General features: G+C 42.6%; 1 protein-coding gene across 6 annotated transcripts in view; it reads left to right on the top strand.

Moving 5' to 3' along the window:
* Positions 1-21,577, top strand: part of fgfr1a (fibroblast growth factor receptor 1a) — a 43,838-nt gene that overhangs the window by 14,229 nt on the left and 8,032 nt on the right. For 3 of the 6 annotated variants that reach the window (XM_061261881.1, XM_061261882.1, XM_061261879.1), the window contains 6 exons: positions 7,548-7,817; positions 9,314-9,400; positions 10,325-10,497; positions 14,474-14,597; positions 15,746-15,936; positions 17,492-17,636. In XM_061261881.1, the coding sequence (XP_061117865.1) occupies positions 7,548-7,817; positions 9,314-9,400; positions 10,325-10,497; positions 14,474-14,597; positions 15,746-15,936; positions 17,492-17,636 (990 nt within the window). Of the gene's footprint in view, positions 1-7,547; positions 7,818-9,313; positions 9,401-10,324; positions 10,498-14,473; positions 14,598-15,745; positions 15,937-16,423; positions 16,569-17,491; positions 17,637-21,577 lie in introns of all 6 variants that reach the window. The other 3 variants (XM_061261883.1, XM_061261880.1, XM_061261884.1) reach the window with 2 other exon arrangements.

Raw genomic sequence — 21,577 nt, 5'->3', positions numbered from 1 at the left:
TTTGTAATGAAAAGGTATTTGGTGTCACTGAAAGAAGAGTTAACAACCAGAGAAACTATAAATTAGCTAGTTTGAGGGGGAAAAAAACTGCCAAGGCTCCACCCTGAGGCTGCTGTTCACTTTGGAGATCAGGTTTCTGGGAACGGCTTGTGTTTTCTTATAGATGGAATAAGTGAGTTTTGGAATTGATGGCCGCTGGGGTGGGGGTGGCTCGTCAAGCGAGAAGATGATACACTGTCTTTCCCTTCTTAAGCACCAAATAGTCTGGTACAGTCTGGGATATACCTACTGTTGAATTCCCTTCACGTATTCTTATAGTCAATCACATTTTCTATATTTTGCTTTATGTTTAAAAGCATTTTTTAATGTTCTTATAGCTCTAGGATATGAAAGCTAACTTAAATTTGAGGGTATTCTGTGATTCACTATTCCATTATGGGACATGCAGCTTAAGGGCTATTTGAACATGTATTGAAATATTTAAAGTTAGTGCATCACATACACAGAAAGTTGTAAAGAAATGGCTACAAGACACCTAAGTTTACCATTTACTAAGTTGCAACGGTTATTGATTTGATCTTTGTTTGTTTTGGTGTCTAATAAGCACAATAAAAAATTGTGTTTCACAGCTGTTGAGGAAGAAACTTTGTCAGACAAATCATGAACTGGAAGTGTGAACATATGAACTCTGCTTTCAATTAAAATAATTGACCTATTTCTCATCGTTGGTCATTAGTGGGTAATTGCACACCTGTATGTATATCTGGGAAAACTCTTTGAAAATGGAAGCCAATTTAACACCAAGAGCACATTGGCACCTTCCACCACCCACCCCCCATTGCAATTTATCATTCCATTACTTCAGAGCTTTCTCACTTTTCTTGTTTGAAAAACAACGCTGTGCTGAAACAATGCTTTTGGTGAGCTTGTGGATTCCTTCACTAACATAATCAGAATTTATCCGCTCTAATATGCTTTGAAGTCGTATCCATGTCTCCCTGGTGACTATCCCATTTATTGGCCGAGTGTTGAAGTTTATTCCATCAGGTAGGTGAAGGCTGTTGCAGGTTTGATCTGTCTTGGGGAGATTCACATGGTCCCTTTCCAAATAAAAGGGGTGGTGGAGGGCGGTGCTCTTTGGAGGATTGTTTCCCTGCCGATTTATTTTTATATGCACTTTGTGTCCCTTGGCCGTGTCAATCAAATAGGGGGTGAGTAGAACATACTGACACTTGAGTGCTTTGAGCAGGAACTCTGCTGTCAGCCCAAAGACAAGAGGGTCTTATGTCAAGGAGGGAGCTGCATAACAGCCACACTAGAAAATGGCGTCAAGAAAGCATGAAAACTAACGAGGCTGGCACTGAGAGAGTTGGGCTGCTGCCTGATTGGTTCAGTTCAAGTTACTATAACAACTATGATGAGGCCTATGTTTAGCTGTAGATCAGGAACAGATGTTTATTTTATGTTCAAAACAAAACCTCTTGGAATGTTTGTTTGAATCCTAGTGCTTTTTTTCTTCTTCTTTTTTAAACAGTGTACATGAATGCCCTTATTCGCATAGCAGTTCATTTCGCTCTCCTTGTAGGATGGAAAAGTACAGGGTGTCAATGTCCTTATCAGCTACTGGGACATGTGGAACTGTGGTGATGATTCATCACCTGCTATTGGCTTCACGCAGTGGTGCTGATTGCACTTGGAGAACTCCAGTGAGTGTGAACAAATGCCATTATCGTCTGGATAGTTCGAGGACATGAACCATGCTTTGTTTGACACTTATCCATAATCAAGGTGAAGCAAGTGGAAAGGGTATATCACTGGGATGTTTTGTTGATCTAATTCAGGAGGCAGTTAGTAGGCACAAAATGTTTTTTTGTTTTTTTTACTTTCATATGGCTTTTTTCTTTCATAGTGTATCATCTTTATGTCCTTCATTATGATAATAATATAAATTTTGCTCTAAATTATGGGGGAGAGCAACTTTCCTGCACACTAGAGAGAGAGCTCTGTGTTCCATTGAAGAGGGCTTGACAACTTGTTCTCTATGGTACTCCAAGCCGGCGTTGCCTTGGTGATGGTTTAATCAGAGCCTCGGCCTGCTTGCCTGCCCTCGGCTAACCAGGACTGTGGAATTCCAGGCTGGGGGTCGTTGACAGGTCTCTCACAGCTCTGGCACTTCCGGACATTCCTGTCCGTCATCAAACCCCCGTTCCACCTGCGCACTGTTTAGGCCAAATCAGGGAATTCTAGGAGAGATCTCTCCTTTCACCTTTGTGCCTCTTTCCCCTCGGTCGGTCATGCTGTTCCGGGAACAGTCACTCCCGCATGGCAGGAAATCCCAACAGCAATCCACCGGGCCTATTTCTTCCTCTCTTGAATCTGGGCCAGGTCCTATTGACTTGCACTACACTGCAGTCACACCTAGTACACACGCTGATTTTAGTCCAAATGATCTTGGTTAAGTTGTCGTGATCCCTGGTTAAATTAAGTAAATGCATGCTGAAATTGTAGCTCAATACAACATGCCATAATACGCTGTGTAGTATGTGAGGTTTTTCTTTGAAAAAGGCAGGATGATGCACATCTTTTACACATTGCGTGCACTCCATTTGTATTTTTGTGAGAGGACCATAATGGGGTGTGGTGATTCTTCTGATTCATTTTCATGTTTTCAAGTGGAAATCTGAGTGAGGAATGAGAATTGCTCTTGACAGCTGTAACTGGTTTGATTTGTGAAAATACAGTGCCTAATCCAGCGATATCCAGTTGCAGAAGAACAACTTCCTCATGGAGAGAATTCTCAGTTTAAACTCTGTACTTTGTTGTTTGCAGCCTGCCAGTTCTAATCCACATTTTGAGTGGTAAGGCAAAGATCCACTTCAGTTCAGAAAAAGATGACATAATGTTTATCGGTAAACATTGACATAATGTTTGGGTTTGTGCTGCCAGCTTGACAAAATGACTCGCTAGCTGAAGTTAAACTTACCCAGCCTGTATTCATCTAAACCCTTCTTTCCTGGAAGGATTTTTGGCACAGAAGTTCAACCACAATGCTAAAGATGAACTTTTCTGCTCTGAAGTTCTGGCAAAGAAATAAAGAAGAATTTTTACATTTTGAAATTCATTTCTGAAACTAAGTATTTCTTTGTTCACACCGTATATGATGTGATGTTATAATTTTGCAGAGGTAGATTGGGTTGCTTCCACATGCTTTACCTCTCCAATATTCATCCTCATGCATGTACATTGGTCATTCTAATCTTAACTTGAATCTGAAAAACCAACAGTACAGTACTGTTCAGAATTGCAGTAAATGTACTGGTGTCTCGGCAGCTGCATTTTGCACGCTTGTTCAAATGTGTTTGGTAAACATCCATGTCTACATTAATTAGTTAGTGTTTATTTTCATATACTAATTTCAAAGTCATTTTCGATGTACATGCATTTATGTTAATAAGCTGAAAAGGTAATTGCTGTCAGACCTCTACAGCTATAGATAAAGGGACATTTTTACTACAACAGTAGCAATCTTAAAACAAAGGAAATTTTTGCTCCACATCAAAGTGGCCAGCACATTTTTGTGGATTTTATAGCATTGTGTTTGTAGTGTACTTGTGCCTTGATTAATCACTGGATTGTTGACATAAGCTCATCAGCATGATGGACGCACACAGAAGCAAAAAAGTTGTGAGAAAAACAACAACATCTGGCTTCATAGGTGGAAGTCTCTTTAAGAACATATCTACAGTGAAATGGCCAAAGACCGGCCATAAACCTTCCTGCCTCCTTTTACCATTTCTTCTCTTTGGTTTTGAGGAGAAAGTTGATCCTACCCCCCTGGCCCCTTTTCCTACTGGGATTAAGGGGCCTGTCAGGCATATGTGATCCAGGAAATACCTTTACTAGGGCCCGACAGTAGTCGTCATGGCAACCGGCGCAGGAACCTGCTGCTACAGGCCTTTCTCTCCCCCTCTCGCTCTCACTCCCACCCTGTCCACGGTTTATTGTTTGCAAACCTTTGCTGGGATAGTTGCACTGAGCACCGAGGGGGAGGCGATTTACCCTAATCCGGGCTGCCACTGAGACCCCCTTTAAGAGCAGCTTCTGCTCTGCTGCAGAGCCTTTTGTTTGTTTGTGATAATGACCATTAGGAAGTCACCATGCTAGCAATGAGCATTGGGATGTCAGTTAATTTTTAAACTGCCTTTTTTCCCTCCACATAGAACGTCTTTGTTATTGCTTCCTTTCACTTGGCTCTTTTATAACCTTTAATTCCCCCCCCCCCAACTTTTTTTCCAATTGTTTTGTTTTCGTTTTGATTTCCGTAAAGAAAATGGTTGAGAAGCATAACATCTCTCTGATTTGGGAATCGTGTAGATGCATGCATGTGCGAGCCAGGTAATTCATAGTTTATCTTCTGTATTGTCATATTTCTTTACATTTTGATTGTTTTTTTAGGTAAATGATTGAGGCCAAAATATGAAGTTGGATAACCATTGCCTTCGAGTTTAAAATGTAACCGTTGCTTCAGATGATTAAAAACAGCTGGCCAAATGAAAAATGTGAAGTTGCCTTAGAAAGTATTCTCTTCTGGAATGCATTGCCTGTTTTATTAATATGCCTAGAAGCCCTATTTATAAAAAAACACATCTTGTTTTGAAAAGTCATTCCCAAATTTGGGACACACTGCTCTTTAGCACACCATTTAGCCCACCAGTATGCTTCCATGTTTAAGTCTTATGAGCTCACCCTGCAAAGGCTTTCCCCCCAAGCCCGTTGAGTTGTGATATGAGAAGGGGTTAAAGATGATCGTTGACGTGGAGTAGCATTGTGCAGTCCTGCTCCATTGTTCTTTTGAAAGCCTATCCCGAGAGAGAGAGCTGTTGTGTGTTAGTCACGGCTGTGCTGGGCCCCTACGGAGCCAGCTCTTCCCTGGTTCCCTGGCGTGAGGCGAGCAGAGGGGGGCCAGAGGGCATTCTGCAGTGACCCCCTAAACCCATTTCCTTGGCCTTCTGACTTTTCGCCACCTTTGCTTTAAAACCCAGGATATCCCCAAACACCCAACCCCCTCCTCCCAACTGACTAAAAAGAATACCAGAAGTGGACTCTCCTAGTAATCCCCAAGGCCATTTTCACTTGTATATCCAAATTCTTTCATACAGTCCTTTTGACCAGGATGTGAGGTGTTTCTCTGGATGAGGGGGGTGGGGAAGTGGGAAGTGGGAAATGGGCCAGAGTACAAATTCTATGATTTCTTAAACTTTGCCTCTCTTCCAAGCTGTTGAATGCAGATTAACATTAGCTGAAACTTTTCTCCTAGGCTGCTGGTAGCAAGGTGACTTAGGCTGTTGGCTGGAATTCAGTGAAAGTTTTTGAAGTTCACTGCAGTATGTCTTGAATTGCTTTCAAGATTGTCGTAAGGAAGTTATTAATGTGCTTTTGAAGGATCATGTGCCTTTTATATGGAGCAGTGCATTTCCTCCTTTCTTTTTGAAAAAAGTAAAAAGGAGCCTCAGTAGTGTTTTCTGTACCAGCTCAAGCAGAAAGGCATAAGATTAATCAATGCATTTATTTATGCATTAATGTCTTATGTTGGCAATCCATGCTCCAGATGCATTGTGTCTGTTAAACATTTTCTCTCAATCAGGTACAACCCACTCTTAGAAAATATGTTTTGAAAGTAGAATGGACGGATAAATATGCACATGAATGTATTAATTCCCTCTTTGAGGGAAATCTTCAGTTCTAATGGAGTCAGGAGGTTGTTTATGCAGGTTTCCCCATGTTTTCTTCCTCCTCTGTCTATGAGCATATTGGGGGAATCACACCACCTTTCCTCTAAATTAGCCAGAGAGAAAACCCCTAGTTCCAAAGGTTCCTGCGAAGATTGGTCCCCTGGGCAAGAGAAAACCCCACGGGAGAAACAGGGAGAGATTTGCGGTCTGCAGACCAGACAGGCAGTAGCATTGTGATGGACAGCGTGTCAGTGTAATCGTGTTACCCCTTCCCGCCACCAACCACTTCAAGACATTTGACGGAGGAGAACGGGGGCTCAGGTGTCTAGTCCTAACCCCCTCCCCACACCACACAATTCTGCTAATCTAATTTTGCCCCCCTTCCTTCTACAATTGCTCCATGCTAGCCTGCCGATTGGCCCTCGCCTAATTCAGGTTGGGATTTGATTTAAAAGGAAGGGGAGGGAGGGATTGGAGAGGCTCCAGCTTGACCCGTTCAACGTGAACAAGGTCTTTGATTCAATACGCTAATCGGGACAAGGATAATGGTACCTTGGAAGCATAAATGGAATCATTACGTGACCCCACCACCATTAATGCTCATCTGCAGGGAAACCTCAAATGTGATATAGTCCTTGTCTGAAGAGTTTTATCAGTCTTCATCACACTGACCAGTCCGGTTATTACTGGAATTATGAGGGTGCGATATGATGATTTTAGATCGTGAACAATTACAATTTCTCTGATCTGCGTTTATTTAAAGATGGGAAGTGTTGTGCAACAGTGCTACTGTTACAGACTTCTGCCATTGCCCAGACCAACCTAAAAGCACACTAGCCTGTCCCACCCCATCCCTAACAAATAACCTCACCTACATACTCACCTACAAGTTCATACTGAATACTACATCGGATTTACTTGCCATTCTTCTCCTGTCCCCTCCGACTTGAAAACATACTGCGGTGCAGCATGGCTGCTGTGGACGAAGATTTAATTCCAGAAAAACTTTTCAGTAATATGGAACTGCTTTGGGTTTCCGACAGTGCTCCAAGTGGTCATTCAGAAAGTCTGATAAGCGTTGTACATGTGATGACAATATAACACACCTTTCTAATCACTTGAAAAGAAAGCATCCCAAAGGGCACACAGATAAATGAACATTGCACACATATCATAGGGGGTATATCCTGCATTAAGAGTATTTTAAGTTGTTGATCTGTGTTACAAGATACAGAGCTGCAAATATTTTTCTAAGGCCACATTACACATCTGTCCTTGGAAAGCTGTGAAGAGATAAAGGAACATTCAGAGCGTGAATTTATTTTGTCACAAGATTTATGGTCTAGTCGTAGGCTATTTCAGAGCCCAATTTGGGTATCACTACTTCTTTCTTGAATTTGACCTGTCCTTTTTGAAATTTTGGCCTTATCGCCCACCCCTACCTGGAATTGTCCATTCCAGGAGAGCGCTTGTGAAGGGTGTCTTTACTGATCACCACAAAGCTAAAATGCAGAGACACAAATGAGACCCAGCTGTATGCATAGTTTCATGTGGGGAAGCAGGGTTGTTCTGTGGTCTTTCTCTCAGACCTGTCTGATGGCCGCATTTCTATTTCCTGTTTGTCTGGTGCTCGTTGTGCTGTCTGACCGTTGGTGGTCGTCTCTGTCTTTGGTGTCGGGGGCTGTTTTTCTTCTCGTGGTTTTCGTGCTGTCTGTCTGTCCTCTGGAGTCGTGTATAGCTGTGGATCACCACCCGGACCCACGCCCATTGCATGCCATATATATATTTTTTGTTTTCTTTGTGTGCACCCCTTAGTCTCACCCCAAACGGCGGAGGTGTACACGTTTTACCCAGGGGATCGGTTAGAGCTGCACTGCGAACCCAAGGAGACCAAGGTGGTTAGCTGGACCAAGGATGGTGTCCCAGTGCTGGACGGGGAACACGTGCACCTACGCAAAACGGAGAACCTTCAGGATGGACAGCTGGAGATAGAGGGCGTGGAGCCGGCCGACTCGGGCCTGTACGCTTGTTTTGCCAGCGGCCCTTATGGCAACCACAGCTCCTATTTCTTTGTCAACATCACAGGTATGTAGATGGAACACCCAATCAAACTTTGCCCCTTCATCGTCGCTCAATGGACAGCAAGAGATTGCAAGATGGCTGCCCCAAAATTGACCTGATATTCAAATGGCCACAATTTTATTTTGTTCCTGGTGGGTTTTTTTTTCCCCTTTCCAAATTAATATTTCCTAAAAAACTGTAGATTCAGTTTGCTGTATGCTCACTGCTACAGTTTAACAGCGGTCTGAATAATTGGGAATTAATTAATCGTTTTGCCAGTGGAGACCCAATGCTTTTTCATCCACAGTTGATTTTTTTCCCTCTCACTTGGAACTCATTTGATTTCTGCATCATGGTTTAACTTATCTGTCCTCTTTATTGTGTCGTGGAATTTTGTCATGTTGGCTTTCTGAAGTCCTTGTGTTCTGGTCCTCTTCATCACTTGTGAGTTAATCAGCAGTTCGGCAATTACGGAGAAATTTGAAGGAATGCAGTGCCAACCACATGTTAATGGAGCAAATGCAAAAAGTCAAGAATCATGCACACAGCTGTGTCACCTCCATCAACTGGGCTTAAACCTGCAAACCTCAGAAAGCCTGCAAGGAGATCCCTAAATGACAGTGGTTCAATGGCATGGCTTGGACTTTCGGTGGTGAGACCACACATTTCCATTACACCTCGGCCATGTAACTGAAGATCATCTCACTCCCTCTCCCGCCTACTGATGTGATGATTAGAGTGGTTTGCAATTACTTATTCATTAAGTCTGTCAATTACTTAATGCAAGTGAAACGGTGTGGTCTTCTTCCACTTTGATGGCAGTGTTCTGTGCCATATATCAATATGGACACTAATTGCAGCAATGATTTCAATTGTAGTGCAGCATTTCATGTTTATTCTTTCGTCTTTGTGGAAAAGAGTGAAACATCTGAACCAAATTTATTGAGCTCTGGAAATTGGACTGCAAGAACAATGTGAAAATATGTGCATACGCTTCTCATAATTTTGTCTTTCCTGTATGATTACCAAGGTCTCCATTTTTGTTTGCATTTCGAAGTGCAATACAGAACTACAAAATATTTATTCATAGATTAATATAAAATTTAACTGCACACCTAATAATAGTGGAATATATAGGTGTGTATGAAAGACACCCCAGAAAATGTCTGCTACCTGCCACTGCATTTGAATGCACAGCAGTTAGAGAATGTACCTGTAAGGGTGGGAAAGGGATGAAAATCTATATCCCACATATAGAATTACAGAAGTTGGTGAGTAAGACTCAGTTTACAATGAAGTCATCTTGTATTACTGAGATTTGTGAAACCAGAAATAGCCCTGCTTTCTTTATCCAAGGTAGAGCACAAATTGTATCAGTGATGCTTCCATTTCCAAGGGTTTTCTTATTAGTGGTCACTTTCAGTAGTTATTATTTTATTTTTTGCATCAAAATTGAATGTTCGACTGAAGTTTGAGTTTTAAGTTTTGAAGTCTGAGTGTGCAGTTCCCTTGTTTTCCAGCTGATACATTGGTGTCTTCAGAAGATGAAGATGACGATGAATCTTCCTCAGAGGAGGCCAAGCTGTCCAGCAGCCAGAAATTGTTGCGTAAGTGTCCCCATTGCTCCCACAGCACTGCCCCCTGGGGCAAATGAAAACCGAAAGGGCTACAAATCATTCATCCTTCCTTTTTCCATTATTTCTATACCCTGTTACTATTGTATATCACACTATTGCATACTCACGGATAGAGTACATGATGTATATGGATTGGCCGAAAGAAGATCTATCTGCATTCAGTGAAATGCTCTAGCCCATCCCTATCTGTGTGCTTTTAACCATTTTAACGACGTGCTACAAGAGAAATGCAGTGATAAGGCTCAACCCAAGGAGCTGAGGTCATGGCGGCCCATTCCAGCCACCCTCTGATTTGCGTTTTTGCCTACTGGGCATGCTGAAGCAGCCGGGCATGGAGAACTGGCAGCTGCTGCCCAGCCGTATGCCCCTTGTTCCTCTGGAAGTATGTAGATGGCATCTCAGCCCCCCCTCCACATCCAGTAAAGTGTAACACCACCCAGTGAAGTTTAATTCATTTCCTTATTGGTTTTATGTACAATAGCACCGACTCAATCAAGCATACTAAAACTGTAATTAATAGCTTCAGGGAAGTCTCTCAGATGTGGGGATGTTTGCTTTTGTAGTGCATAATAGAAAACACCGTTGCTGTTGTTTCATAATTTCACACGACCTCTGATAAGAGTGAAGTCAAAACTATGTCCTTGACTCATTTGTCAGCTTCTACAAATGTATTTCCAAGACCATTTACCAACCAGTAAATATTTGGTTAATTCATAACTAATTATGTTGCACTAGTGGCTGTAAGTAAAAGTGTAAGTATCTGCAAGGAATTTAAAAGGCAACCCACAAGGGAGTTAGTAGCAAAATATGGAATGACTCTTGCTCCTTCCCCCTTTCCCTCCTTCCCTCTCTCCCTCCTTCCCTCTCTCCCTCCATCTCTGTTTGCTTTCTCAGCAATGGTCCCACAGTGGGCTCAGCCAGAGAAGATGGAGAAGAAGCTACATGCTGTTCCAGCTAGCAAGACTGTAAAGTTCCGTTGCCAGGCCAGTGGCAACCCCACCCCCACACTCAAATGGTTCAAGAATGGCAAGGAGTTCAAGAGGGACCAGCGCATTGGGGGCTTTAAGGTAAACCTGTCTTTACTAGAGCCCCACCCCTCCACCCACCCTGCTCTTTTGTTGTACTCGTCTGTGGCCTGCTGGCTCGTAGGTGGTGGGGGCTAGTTTCACACCTGAGCTGGGAAAGAATGTGAGGTGAAACCCTATTCCACAAAGGGACAATTGTGCCACAATGAAAGTGCCTGCAGGGGGGCCACTCGAGCCCCCACCATCCGGGACAGGCTGCATTCACTTGGCTGAACTGTCCTCATTTAGAACAGCTGGATGCACCATGAAGGGGTGTCTGATTTTGGGCTGAACCAGCTCGGGGGCCTGCTCTGACAATTGGGCATGCCGCCCAGTATTCTGGGCAAGATCCTAGTGGGCCATCTCTTTGCCTGTTGGACTCCCAAGTGTGAGGCATTTGGGACCACTTTATCCACTTTAGCTCTTTCTTTGTTAGCCGTGTTGTTGACAAAAGCATTCCTTAGTTCAGGTACTAAAAGTGCATCCCATCAGAAGTGCATACCATCCATTGCTGAATAGGATCTATCCAGAGTTTCACCTTTATTTGCCCCTGTTGGATTTATTATTGTATGACTAATCATATTAAGTCAACGTATGAGTCACCACAAGCAAGTCATTTAATTTGTATTCTGTATTCTTTCAAGACATTGTCTGCAATCACTCAAAAGTATGCCAAATCTTATTTTCCAATACAGTTCTGTTATGTTAGAAATGTGTACGATGCTTTTCGAATGCTTGAAGCCTTTCAGGAAAATACGAATACCAAGAGAAAAATGTTTCAAGAAAATAAATGACAACATTAGAATAGGTTGGTCAGGGCAGTTAAGGTCTTGAATCCACAAAGTTGCATGTTTTACTTGGAACGCAACATACAGAGAGACCAAATGTCTACAAATTAATCAAACCCACCTGGAACTTTCCTGTCAGGCTTTAGTTCTACCTTTCCACTTCATCTTTGCTGAACATTGAAGGTTTTTGTTTTCAATGAAAGACCACATTGTTTCCAGTAACCGTTTCTAAACCGCTTGAAATGTAAAACATTTGTAAACCCTCAATTGATTATATTAACTTGTCTTTGAAAAATAGGCAAGCTGGAAGATGTTACGTTTGTTACATTTATTAATTTCAGTTAATATTTCTTGGAAAACCCATTGAAATTTCATTCTACATAGCTGGGATAAAGATTTGGGTAATCTGCAATAATGCAGAATAAGCTATACTGGTACAGTCACTATTTCAGGATCATGTGCGTGCTTAAGATTAATCCTGAATGGCATATTTAGCCTTGCACAGTTAGTTAAGTAAGTTCATAAAAGCACCCCTGGCATTATAGTAAACCGAGCAATAACATATAACCATTGACATAAACCCTATACAGTTTAACATCACAGTCAGACAATGCAACAAAAAATACTGTCATATTGTCCATCAAATACCTGAGCTGGGTTATGCTCAACCACCCAAAACCCTGCTTTGGCTGGAGTGGTATTGTAGCACTTTGTGTGTTCTTCATACTGCCCCCTGTGGTGGGAGGGAGTATTGTAGCTCTGTAGCCTCTCGCTCAGTCAGGGAGCGAGAGATTGCTTTCCCCTGGAGTAAGCTTGCATCACATCAAAGGCAGAATCGTGTGTAAAGGTTGGGCACTGTAGAAATTGTCTGTAAAATATTGAAAGTACAAAATTGTAAATCGCTGAAATGCAAATAATTGTATTATGGTAACAATTGTTAGATATAGAGCCTGCTGTGGAGCACTTTATTTAGTTATTTATATGGTAACATTCTAGCAACTCTAGCCAGCTTTTTCCAGCAAAAAAAAAAAAAAAAAAACTAATATTGAGTCTGAGGCTTTGCTTTTCATCTCTACTGAGTTGCATTAACGCTAATGGGCGGCACACAGTGGGCCCAGGTGTGACGAGACTGCAAGCAGGCAGATGTCAGCATCCATTTTGGGCTTGGAAAGCTTAAGCTGCGTGCATTAGAATGGAAGGAAATGAAGCAGAGCAGATGCACTGCATTATGGAGAGCTTTTTAGAGCGTTAAGAATTGCCTGGCTCTGACTTCATGTCAAGTTAATGATGCTTACCTGGCTTGTCTGATCCCCATGTAGAGTAACAGGGACACTAGTGGTCAAGCAATAGTGAAAAATGGAGGACATGTACAAATGTGCAGCTACTCATTTGCAAGTGGCCACATTATTGGTGCAAAGGTTTGACCATCAGCTCCATCATATTCCATCAGTTTAGATATGGAATATCTAATATTATATATTTGGATTAAAAATAAAAATCAGATTGTAAACCGTTCCAAAAGCTGTGTTCAAGTTGATGATTGTTCTCTGGGAGATCAGGCATGTATTTACATGCACAAAATCTTGCGACCTGCCTCGACCCCTTTCATGACCCGCCAGTCGTGTCTCAGAGTTTTGGAACAGTTTGGGGACTGTGGCCCCCATCCTCTCCATTTGGTGTTGAGTGACAGACATGCCTGGACGTCTCCACCAGAACCAAGGCCCCCAGCATCTGCTTTCCCCATCAAGGTGCCGTCCAACCTGGTCCTCGGCAGGGCCCCCCTGCCTCCCCTCCCCCCAGCTGGGACACATTAAGAAGTTTCCTCTCCTCTGGCAGAACTCCCCCAGCCAGGCAAGCACACTTTACCATCTGGACCCTGTTTTTGCAGTCAAGGTGCAAAGGTCTGCACCGGTGGCTGGGGACATCTCAGAATGGGTGCCTTTGCCCCCCTCCTCCGCTCAGTTACGAGCCTGGATCTATTGTTCCCATATTCTAAATGTATGGAGCCGGCAGGAGGGACTGCATACATTTGCTGGAGCACAGAACATCTGGAGAGCAAAAGCTCAAGCCCGCCCCTTTGACATCTTTTCAGATAATAATTCAGTGTTTAATTAGGAGAATTGTAATGCACTCACACAGGCCTGTTTGTGTGCACTTTAAATCTGTTCATTGCCTTGGTCCTGTCATTTTAAGTAATGTGTAGTGTAACAGCGACATGTAGCTATTGACTCTGTGGACCATTAAGTGAAACTAAATCAATGTGTCTATGGGTATATGCATGTCATAGCAAGAGAACACAGGAATAGTGTTAAGAATTGTATTCCCTCTTTGTTATTCATGGCAACCTTTACATTTTCACATTTTCATGCTTGTACCTTTTTACTGGGCTCATTCTTCTGGATTCACAGTTTGGCTTCATTTTCGTTGGCTAGATGTTTGGTACAGAGACTCTTTAAATGGAATGAATTACTGACGGGTGAGAAGGAGTGGTGTCCTTGTTCTACCAGAAGTTAAATAGTACAGTTAAAAGTAGAAAGAACGGGATGTTTCTTAATGTTGGAAAAGTAGTTTTATTTTGCTTGTGGCTTTGAACTGGGTCATGGTATGGAGCCTGGACAGAGCTCAGGAGCTCAAAAATAGAAGAAACCATGTCAACTTTGCGGCTCTCCCCACAGATTGTATAGTTTCACTGTAACAATAAATAGGGAATGAGGTGGATACCACTGAAGATTTGCAGGAAAATTCAAAATATTTTGTTTTGAGATTAAGATTTGAAATGGCAAATGGCTATGGAAGCTGAACAACTAGCAAGAGAGTCTATTGTTAAGCTGTTTAAACAGTGGTGTCTACAGATGGTGAATTCCTGGAATTCTTAGATTTGTATAAAATATTTTAAATAGGTTTTATCTATTCATCAGAAATGATTTGCTTATATAAAATTTATGAAATGGAAGATTGATTTGATAGTACAGCACTGTTCACTATTCATACAGCTAGGCTCCAGAATGTAGCTCCACAATTCCTTGAATGTGTGAGGGGAATTTCGCAATAAGTAATTTGGTTACCAGCATATTTCCATGAGTTGTGGTCTGTTGGAAACATAGGCACCGTCGGCACGTGAGCGCTTCTCCAGATACTGAATCTGCTGAAGATTATGTAGAGAGCTGAACCCTTCCTCTCTTACCCCCCAGGTTCGAGAACACATGTGGACCATCATCATGGAGTCGGTGGTACCCTCAGACAAGGGCAACTACACCTGCCTGGTGGAAAATGAGTATGGCAGCATAAACCACACCTACCAGCTGGATGTTGTTGGTCAGTCTCTCTTCTCTGTCTTTAACTTTAATCATCTTTCAATGTCTCACAATATTGTTGCAGCCCCAGAAATCAATGTAATGTATCCTTTTAAATGGATAAATTAAGTTGACGTGCCAGTTGCATGTTGTTATACCTGATCTGTATCGGATAATTGTTTTGAATACATGCATGCGGAGACGTGTTTAAGTTCAGCATTCTGCTGACATTTAAGTGCATCTAAACACAGTGGTTTACTAGACACGTAAGCATTCAGCAACTTGAAGGCCAAGTGTATGTAATGTGTATTATTTTTATTTTTATTTAAAAAATGTTTTTAAAAAATTTAAGCCAGATTTTTGCCCTCTCCACCCTGCCCTCTCTTTCACTTGCATACCATTAAGTCATTAAATCGCGACCCCCCTCCCTCGCTTCCTCAGGGCCTGAAGGCCTCTGGGATCTCATGCATCAGTGACTTCATACCCAAGCCTTGATCGACTGTGAGATCACACTTGAGATGGAGCCTAATTTGACAAGCCTGCTCCAATCCCAACAATCAGCCACGTATCTAAACCAGTAGAAACCCTAACATTTGTCATAGTGCCATTTGCCACCCTCATTAGTATCCATAAAGATCAGTGGCTAGTGTTGGGGCCGTTTAAACATTTCTCTCCCATGTTGGGTCTTGAAGAAAGTCAGTGCAGGCAACAGCTCAGGACATGCTGTCTGCAAGCACATGTTTTTCCAGTCTGTTCGTCAAAATAGTAGCAATTACAGAGGCGGCAGATATCTGTAAGGAAACTGCCATTACCCTGACTAAGAGATTGTAGTCTGGGAGGAGCGAAAACCAGGGAGCTCAGCCCAAACAAGGCCGCACAAAGTTCTGTGCATTTGTTTTCCTTGTTTTCCTCCATCCTGCTCACTTCATTAATTACCTCATCTCTTTCTCTCTGGCCATACCTACGTTGAAGTGTTTTGCTTAATCTTGCACAGATGTTGGGATCTCAGCTGTAAGGTGTACTACCAAAAGCCCCTGATCTGACCATGTTTGTCCCTCAATGTTTGTCCCCGTCTGTGGTCAATGTGTTTGTCTCCGTCTTCATTTGTGTGTGTGTGTGTGTGTGTGTGTGTGTGTGTGTGTGTGCCTCCATATTGTGGCTACTCTGCAGAGCGCTCCCCCCACAGACCTATCCTCCAGGCTGGTCTGCCGGCAAATCGCACGGCTGTAGTGGGAAGCGACGTGGAGTTTGTGTGCAAAGTGTTCAGTGACCCCCAACCTCACATCCAGTGGCTGAAACACATTGAGGTGAACGGCAGCCGCGTGGGTCCGGATGGCCTGCCCTATGTGCGCATCCTCAAGGTAAAGCACGCCCACTCTGATCTGGGTTGACAGCTAGACTGCCCTCATCACTCCATGTCACTGTTCTTTGCCTCTAGTTGCCTATAATAGGTATTTGTATGGTAATAGCCTGCAGTGAGACATGACCTCCTTGCAGACTTTATTTAAAAGATTTATGTATTTGTGAAGCAGACATGTATTGAGTTTCCATAAAATGGTGTAATCCATCTGCATAACTAATCTCAGTATTGAGTATTTTGTGTATCATTTTCCTTTCCTGTTACATTGTTCCTGTTTTGGCATACCCTAAATGAGCTCTAAAACATTTTTTGAGACTGAGCCCTCATATCAGAAAATGACATTCCACTTAAGGTTGTGCACAGTTTCCTTTTCCCTGCTGACAACCGACAGCAAAGTATGCCCAGATCTAGCCATTTTTTTACTTGTCGGGTGGCCTGGCCTGGCCTATCCTGATTTTAAGGATGCTGACCTGTCTTTTTGTTTCCAGCACTCGGGGGTCAATAGCTCGGATACTCAGGTGCTGACCCTCTACAATGTGACGGAGGAGGAGAGCGGGGAGTATATATGTAAAGTGTCCAATTATATAGGAGAGGCCAATCAGTCGGCCTGGCTGACCGTCACCAGACACAAAGGTAACTGCCCTAGAGTAGCAGGTCTGAGAGGCCACAAACTCAGGCTGTCAGTCAGTCAGGTTGTTCTTCATTCAGTCAGGCAGCCAGGTTCAGAAGGGCAGCCCAGAAAGGCAGGGCTCGGGAAGAGTCGTTGCAACCACCTCAGCTGCTTCTCCTCCCTCCCTCCCTCCCTCGGTGTTTCTGACTGAGAATGACGCCATGGAAAATCCCAGCAGAGTGGTTGAAAGTGTTTTGCTTTTGCTGTCCTTTTTTTCTTTTTTCTGCGCCTGTGCCCCATTTCCCTGCCCTCCTAAAAAGGGCCTCCCCTGCCATCCCACACTGTTCTTCTCTCTGCTTTACCTTGCAAGGCCTTCAGTTCTGCTCGGACGCGCTCTGAACGTGACTCCTGTTTCTCCCCCTCTCTCACAATCTCATTTCTCATTCTCTTTCTCTTTTCACTCTCTCTCTCTCTCCACACAGCAGTTATCAGGCCGCCTCCTTGCCTTTATCAGTGATCTCCTTCTCTTCTGCTGAGTGAAGTGTGCATGCGTGTGATTTTGTACGCTCTGCTGGGACATGTTCCATGTTGCCCATCTCCAGCATGTCGAGATGGGACCGAGGGGATTGTGCCTCCCCCTTCTCCTCCTCCTCCTCCAATGGTGACGGGTCAGTGTAGGGTCCAGCTGTTCGGTCTCCTCCTCCTGCTCCTCTAACCCTCCTTCTCCTCCACTAACAGGGTATCGGAGGGATATCGTCAGCATCCCCCCCCCCAACCCCCACGCAATGGGGGATGTGGGTTTTAGGGGGATGGGGTGGTGTTGGGACTGAGAGAGGGGTACACTCTTTTTGTCCCTGCCATGTGAAAGCCTTCCTTTCGCCATCTTTTTTCTCATACTGTCTGTGTTGGGCCTTTTGTCGGGTCTGCTTCCATTGTTCTTTTCTAGACTGCTGGCCTTAACACCACGGACAAGGAAATGGAAGTCCTCCAACTGAGGAATGTGTCTTTTGATGACGCTGGGGAGTATACCTGCTTGGCGGGCAATTCTATCGGGTTCTCTCATCACTCTGCATGGTTGACCGTTTTTAAAGGTATAAATGGTTCTTTTCTATTCCTTTGACCTCTCCTGTCTCTCCCTCCCCCCCTCCCCATTCCCACGTGGTCATGCCTTCCAGTTACCCGCTGAAATATGTGCCCCTGTACGGTGTTCAGAGACAGACACACTCTAGACGAGCAGTCTTTCACAAGCTTTCCACATCAGCAGTAATGTACTCTCACTGACCTCAGAGGACTGCTTTATGTGTAATTAAAGCCTTAATTACAGTCGCTAAGTGGTCACGTAATCAAAACATGTCATTTGCTCGCTTAGCAGGCATTCTTGCCCATAGTACGCAAGGATTCACTTTATTATGCACCCACAGCTCTTTGCTCTTCAGTACAGCAATGAAGGTGCTCAAAGTTCACATCCACTGTATCTCACAATCCCGTTATCTTCAGTTTGGTGCTCTGCATGACTGTCCAATGCACATATTCAAGCAGTAAAGGCAGGCCAGCTGTGGGACCTAACCAAACCTCCCCCCTGTTCCCCTCTGCATGGTTCCCCTTCCTATATCCACCTCTGTTGGATGGGACAGGTGGGTCCATCAGTGTAAAAAGATCCTTATTTCATTCCCTTTGTATGTTTAATGAAACCACTGCAAGTCAAACATGCCTATGCTTGGCCAGGCCATTGGTCACTTTCGCAGGATTCAGTGCTTAGAACATAGGCTCCTGCAGTCGTTAATCCAAGCTCAACATTGGGCTTCTGGGAAGTATAAAGTGCAGCAGTCGCCATGTTCTGCTTTCACGTTTGCAAAACATATGCTTTGGACAAGGTCACAACCTGCAATCTCAGTATGCCGTTTTAAGACGCAGAAGTTTGAAATAAACTCTAAAGCCTTGGTCCTGTGAAAGTGACACTGTTTCCAGTATTTGGCATTGCAGTGAGAGTCGTTTCATTCAAACTGGTCCTGTTTCCCACTGTTATTATATAAATGTTGTTGAAATCAAATCTCATGAGGCTGATAACTTTGGGCAAGGGGTATGAAGAGCACCCTCTCTGTGGGCACGCGCCCTGCTGAAGTCATTTCCCACTGGGAAATACTGAAGGGAATAAGTGTGCTCTTCAAGGTTGCTGGTGATAATTGGTCCACCTCTGTGGATGTTTTATTTCCTGTCGGGAATAAGCATTATTTCCAATTATCAAGCCCCCTCTGTCCCTCAGCCTCTCAACACAAGCAGAGCTCTCTTGTGTTCATGGTGTTGGTGGGGTTCAGTGCTGGTGTCTTTCCAAGAAAGGAGGGAAGCAGGTATATGAGATATTTGATCAACCTCTGCCAGTGATCGGTCTGGAACCTGATAATTAGGAGTCCTCTTGAAGTCAGCTTATGAAGACGGCACCCAGATGTTCTACTTTTTACACTCATGTGAAGTGTACAGTATTAACTTCTGTAACCAAATTACATTATGCATTTGTTTTGCGTATCAGTATTTCCACATATTATAATGGCTAGTTTTCATTTAAAAAGTTAATTTCGGCAGTGTTCCTAACTTTCAATGTCAAAAGCATAGAAAATATTTTGATTCCATACAGCAATATTAATGATATTTTAATATTATGAATATTTTCATTTTCCTCTTGTGCAGTTATATTGCATCATTAAGGTGCATCTTCAGGTAATGAACAAAACCCATGTAAATAATACATCTTAAAATGTATAATTATGTTTCATTAAAGTAAGACTAGGATTGACTTTAGATGCGGTGCCATCATGTGGGCTCAGCTGTTGGCCTAAGCAGCTGCATATATTCAACACCATAGTTCAATGTAAATGAGTTGTTTTGGAATGAACTATACTTCTAATTGCTTGACCTCCAAGCAATACATTTCCCACAACATGGCAAAAATATTTCAGCTGAACAACATATGTAGTTTTTTAAAAATCATTTTGTATCTATTTGTGACATGCCATAAAGCAAATTTGGAAACAAATTATTGTTTTTAAACATTGTCCTCCATTACATATTTAGCAGATTTCATCTAATTGCTTTTCATTTCTCACCCTTGTGGCACCCACTGCTAACTAAAGCAGACAAGTCGCACAGGCCTAATCAAAAGCACAGGACACAGCATGGGGGGAAAAACAAACTTGTCTTGCTTTGGAGTTCACATAGTAATCATGGTTCTAAAAATGCTTCATCTAAACATCATCACGGATGCAGTGATGTGTAAAACGTTTCATGAAAATATATCGGAAGTGATTTGGTTGTAGAAGTTAATTGTACCCAGTGAGATGTGAGCGGTTTTAATTATGGTGCTCCGGCAGATGTTCACTGTAAGACTGCTAGAGAGTGACTGAGTCCTGACTATCCTGCTCATAATACAGAACAGATTTCAACAGTATTATAATTTGGTGCATTCCAGTCCATGGTGATGTCCGTTATTTTCTGTGGGAACCAATGCAAATATGCAATTGGAGTATTAATGTTTTTTGATGTTAAATTTTTTGCTGTTCTTGTGATAGGGTATCAAAGCATCTCATGCTTGTTTGATTTCAAGTCAAGGTATATATATGTTTTTACACTGTGAGCACTTATTATTAGTATTAGTATTTATTAACTTATTTTTTATACTTATTGGTCTTCTGCTGCTGTAGCCTATCCACTTATTTGCATTACTGTCACCTTCCTGTCCTTTGCGGTTTTGCCAGCAGTACTGCTGCTGTTTTTTGTTTTTCGCACCATTCTCTGCAAACATTAGAGACTGTTGTGCGTGAAAGCAGTTTGAGATGCTCTGGCACCAACAATCATTGCACAGTCAAAGTCAGTTAGATCACATTTCTTCCCCACTCTGACATTTGGTCTGAAAAGCAGCTGCCACATGATTGGCTGATTAAATATGCATTAACAAGCTGGTGTACAGGTCTACCCAATAAAGTGGTTATTGAGTGTATATCTCTATATAATGGTTCTACAGGAAATAACTGAAACCATCAGGGACCAGAAATGTTTTCAAGTCAATTCTATCAACCATACACAGACACCTCATGGAACAGATTCAATCAAATAAAATTTGAACAATGTAAAACATTAGCAATTTTTCAAAAATAAACCCTAGGTTAGATTATGAACATTTGTATGCAAATTAGGAAGAATGAATAGGTAGTAAAATATATAGATGAGAGGATGTAGGATGTCCTCATGCATAGGTATGATTGGTGTGCATGCATGTGAGTGAGAGAGATGTGTGCTTGGGCAGCTGTCATTTTAATTTTCATAACTATGCCCCCACCAGCCAAAAGGAAAAAATAAAAGGCTATAAATTCTATACATTGTGCTCTATACAAATATAAACCAACATTGACCAACATACCTTTTTAAAACAAAATCTTTAAGTTTATCAATTTATGAACCCTTTCAAACAAAAACCATTTTGTACAAAAACACACTGCATTGAATACCAACCACCTACGTTTAGTATCTCATGCTTTAAATGGGGGTCACTCTACTAAAAAAGCCTGCCTGGTCCAGGACTTTTAAACCATTTGAAGTCTTGATTAAATTAATTGCTTTGCTGTAAATGAAATTATATAAAATGTTTACCAACACCCATTAACGTTGGCAGCATTTAAACTGCAAATTTAGAGTCCTTTAAATTCCTTTGCACCGCATTGGCTTTGAGTGACACATGGGTTTGTCCCTGTTGTGTTCTCTGCATGTGAGGGCTGCTGGTGATTTTCCTGGACAGGATAGGCCTGTTTCATGCTTCTGCAGGGGATGGCTGTGTGTGTCACACAGGCAAAGAATGTGGGTGAAACCCTATGCCACAAAGAAGCGATTATGGTGCCACAATAGGAGTTTGTTCAGTTTTCTGTGCCAGCCGTGTCAAGGGTACTGGTTTTTATACATCAGGGGTGTGTGTGTTTGTGTGTGAGTGTGTACACGTGCATGTGTGAGTTTGTGTGTTTCATTCAGGTGTACTTTTTGTGATTTG

Source organism: Conger conger, chromosome 11, assembly GCF_963514075.1.
Source record: "Conger conger chromosome 11, fConCon1.1, whole genome shotgun sequence".
NCBI lineage: Eukaryota > Metazoa > Chordata > Actinopteri > Anguilliformes > Congridae > Conger > Conger conger.
The sequence above is the reverse complement of the archived record's forward strand: the minus strand, read 5'-3'. Positions and strand labels throughout refer to the sequence as shown.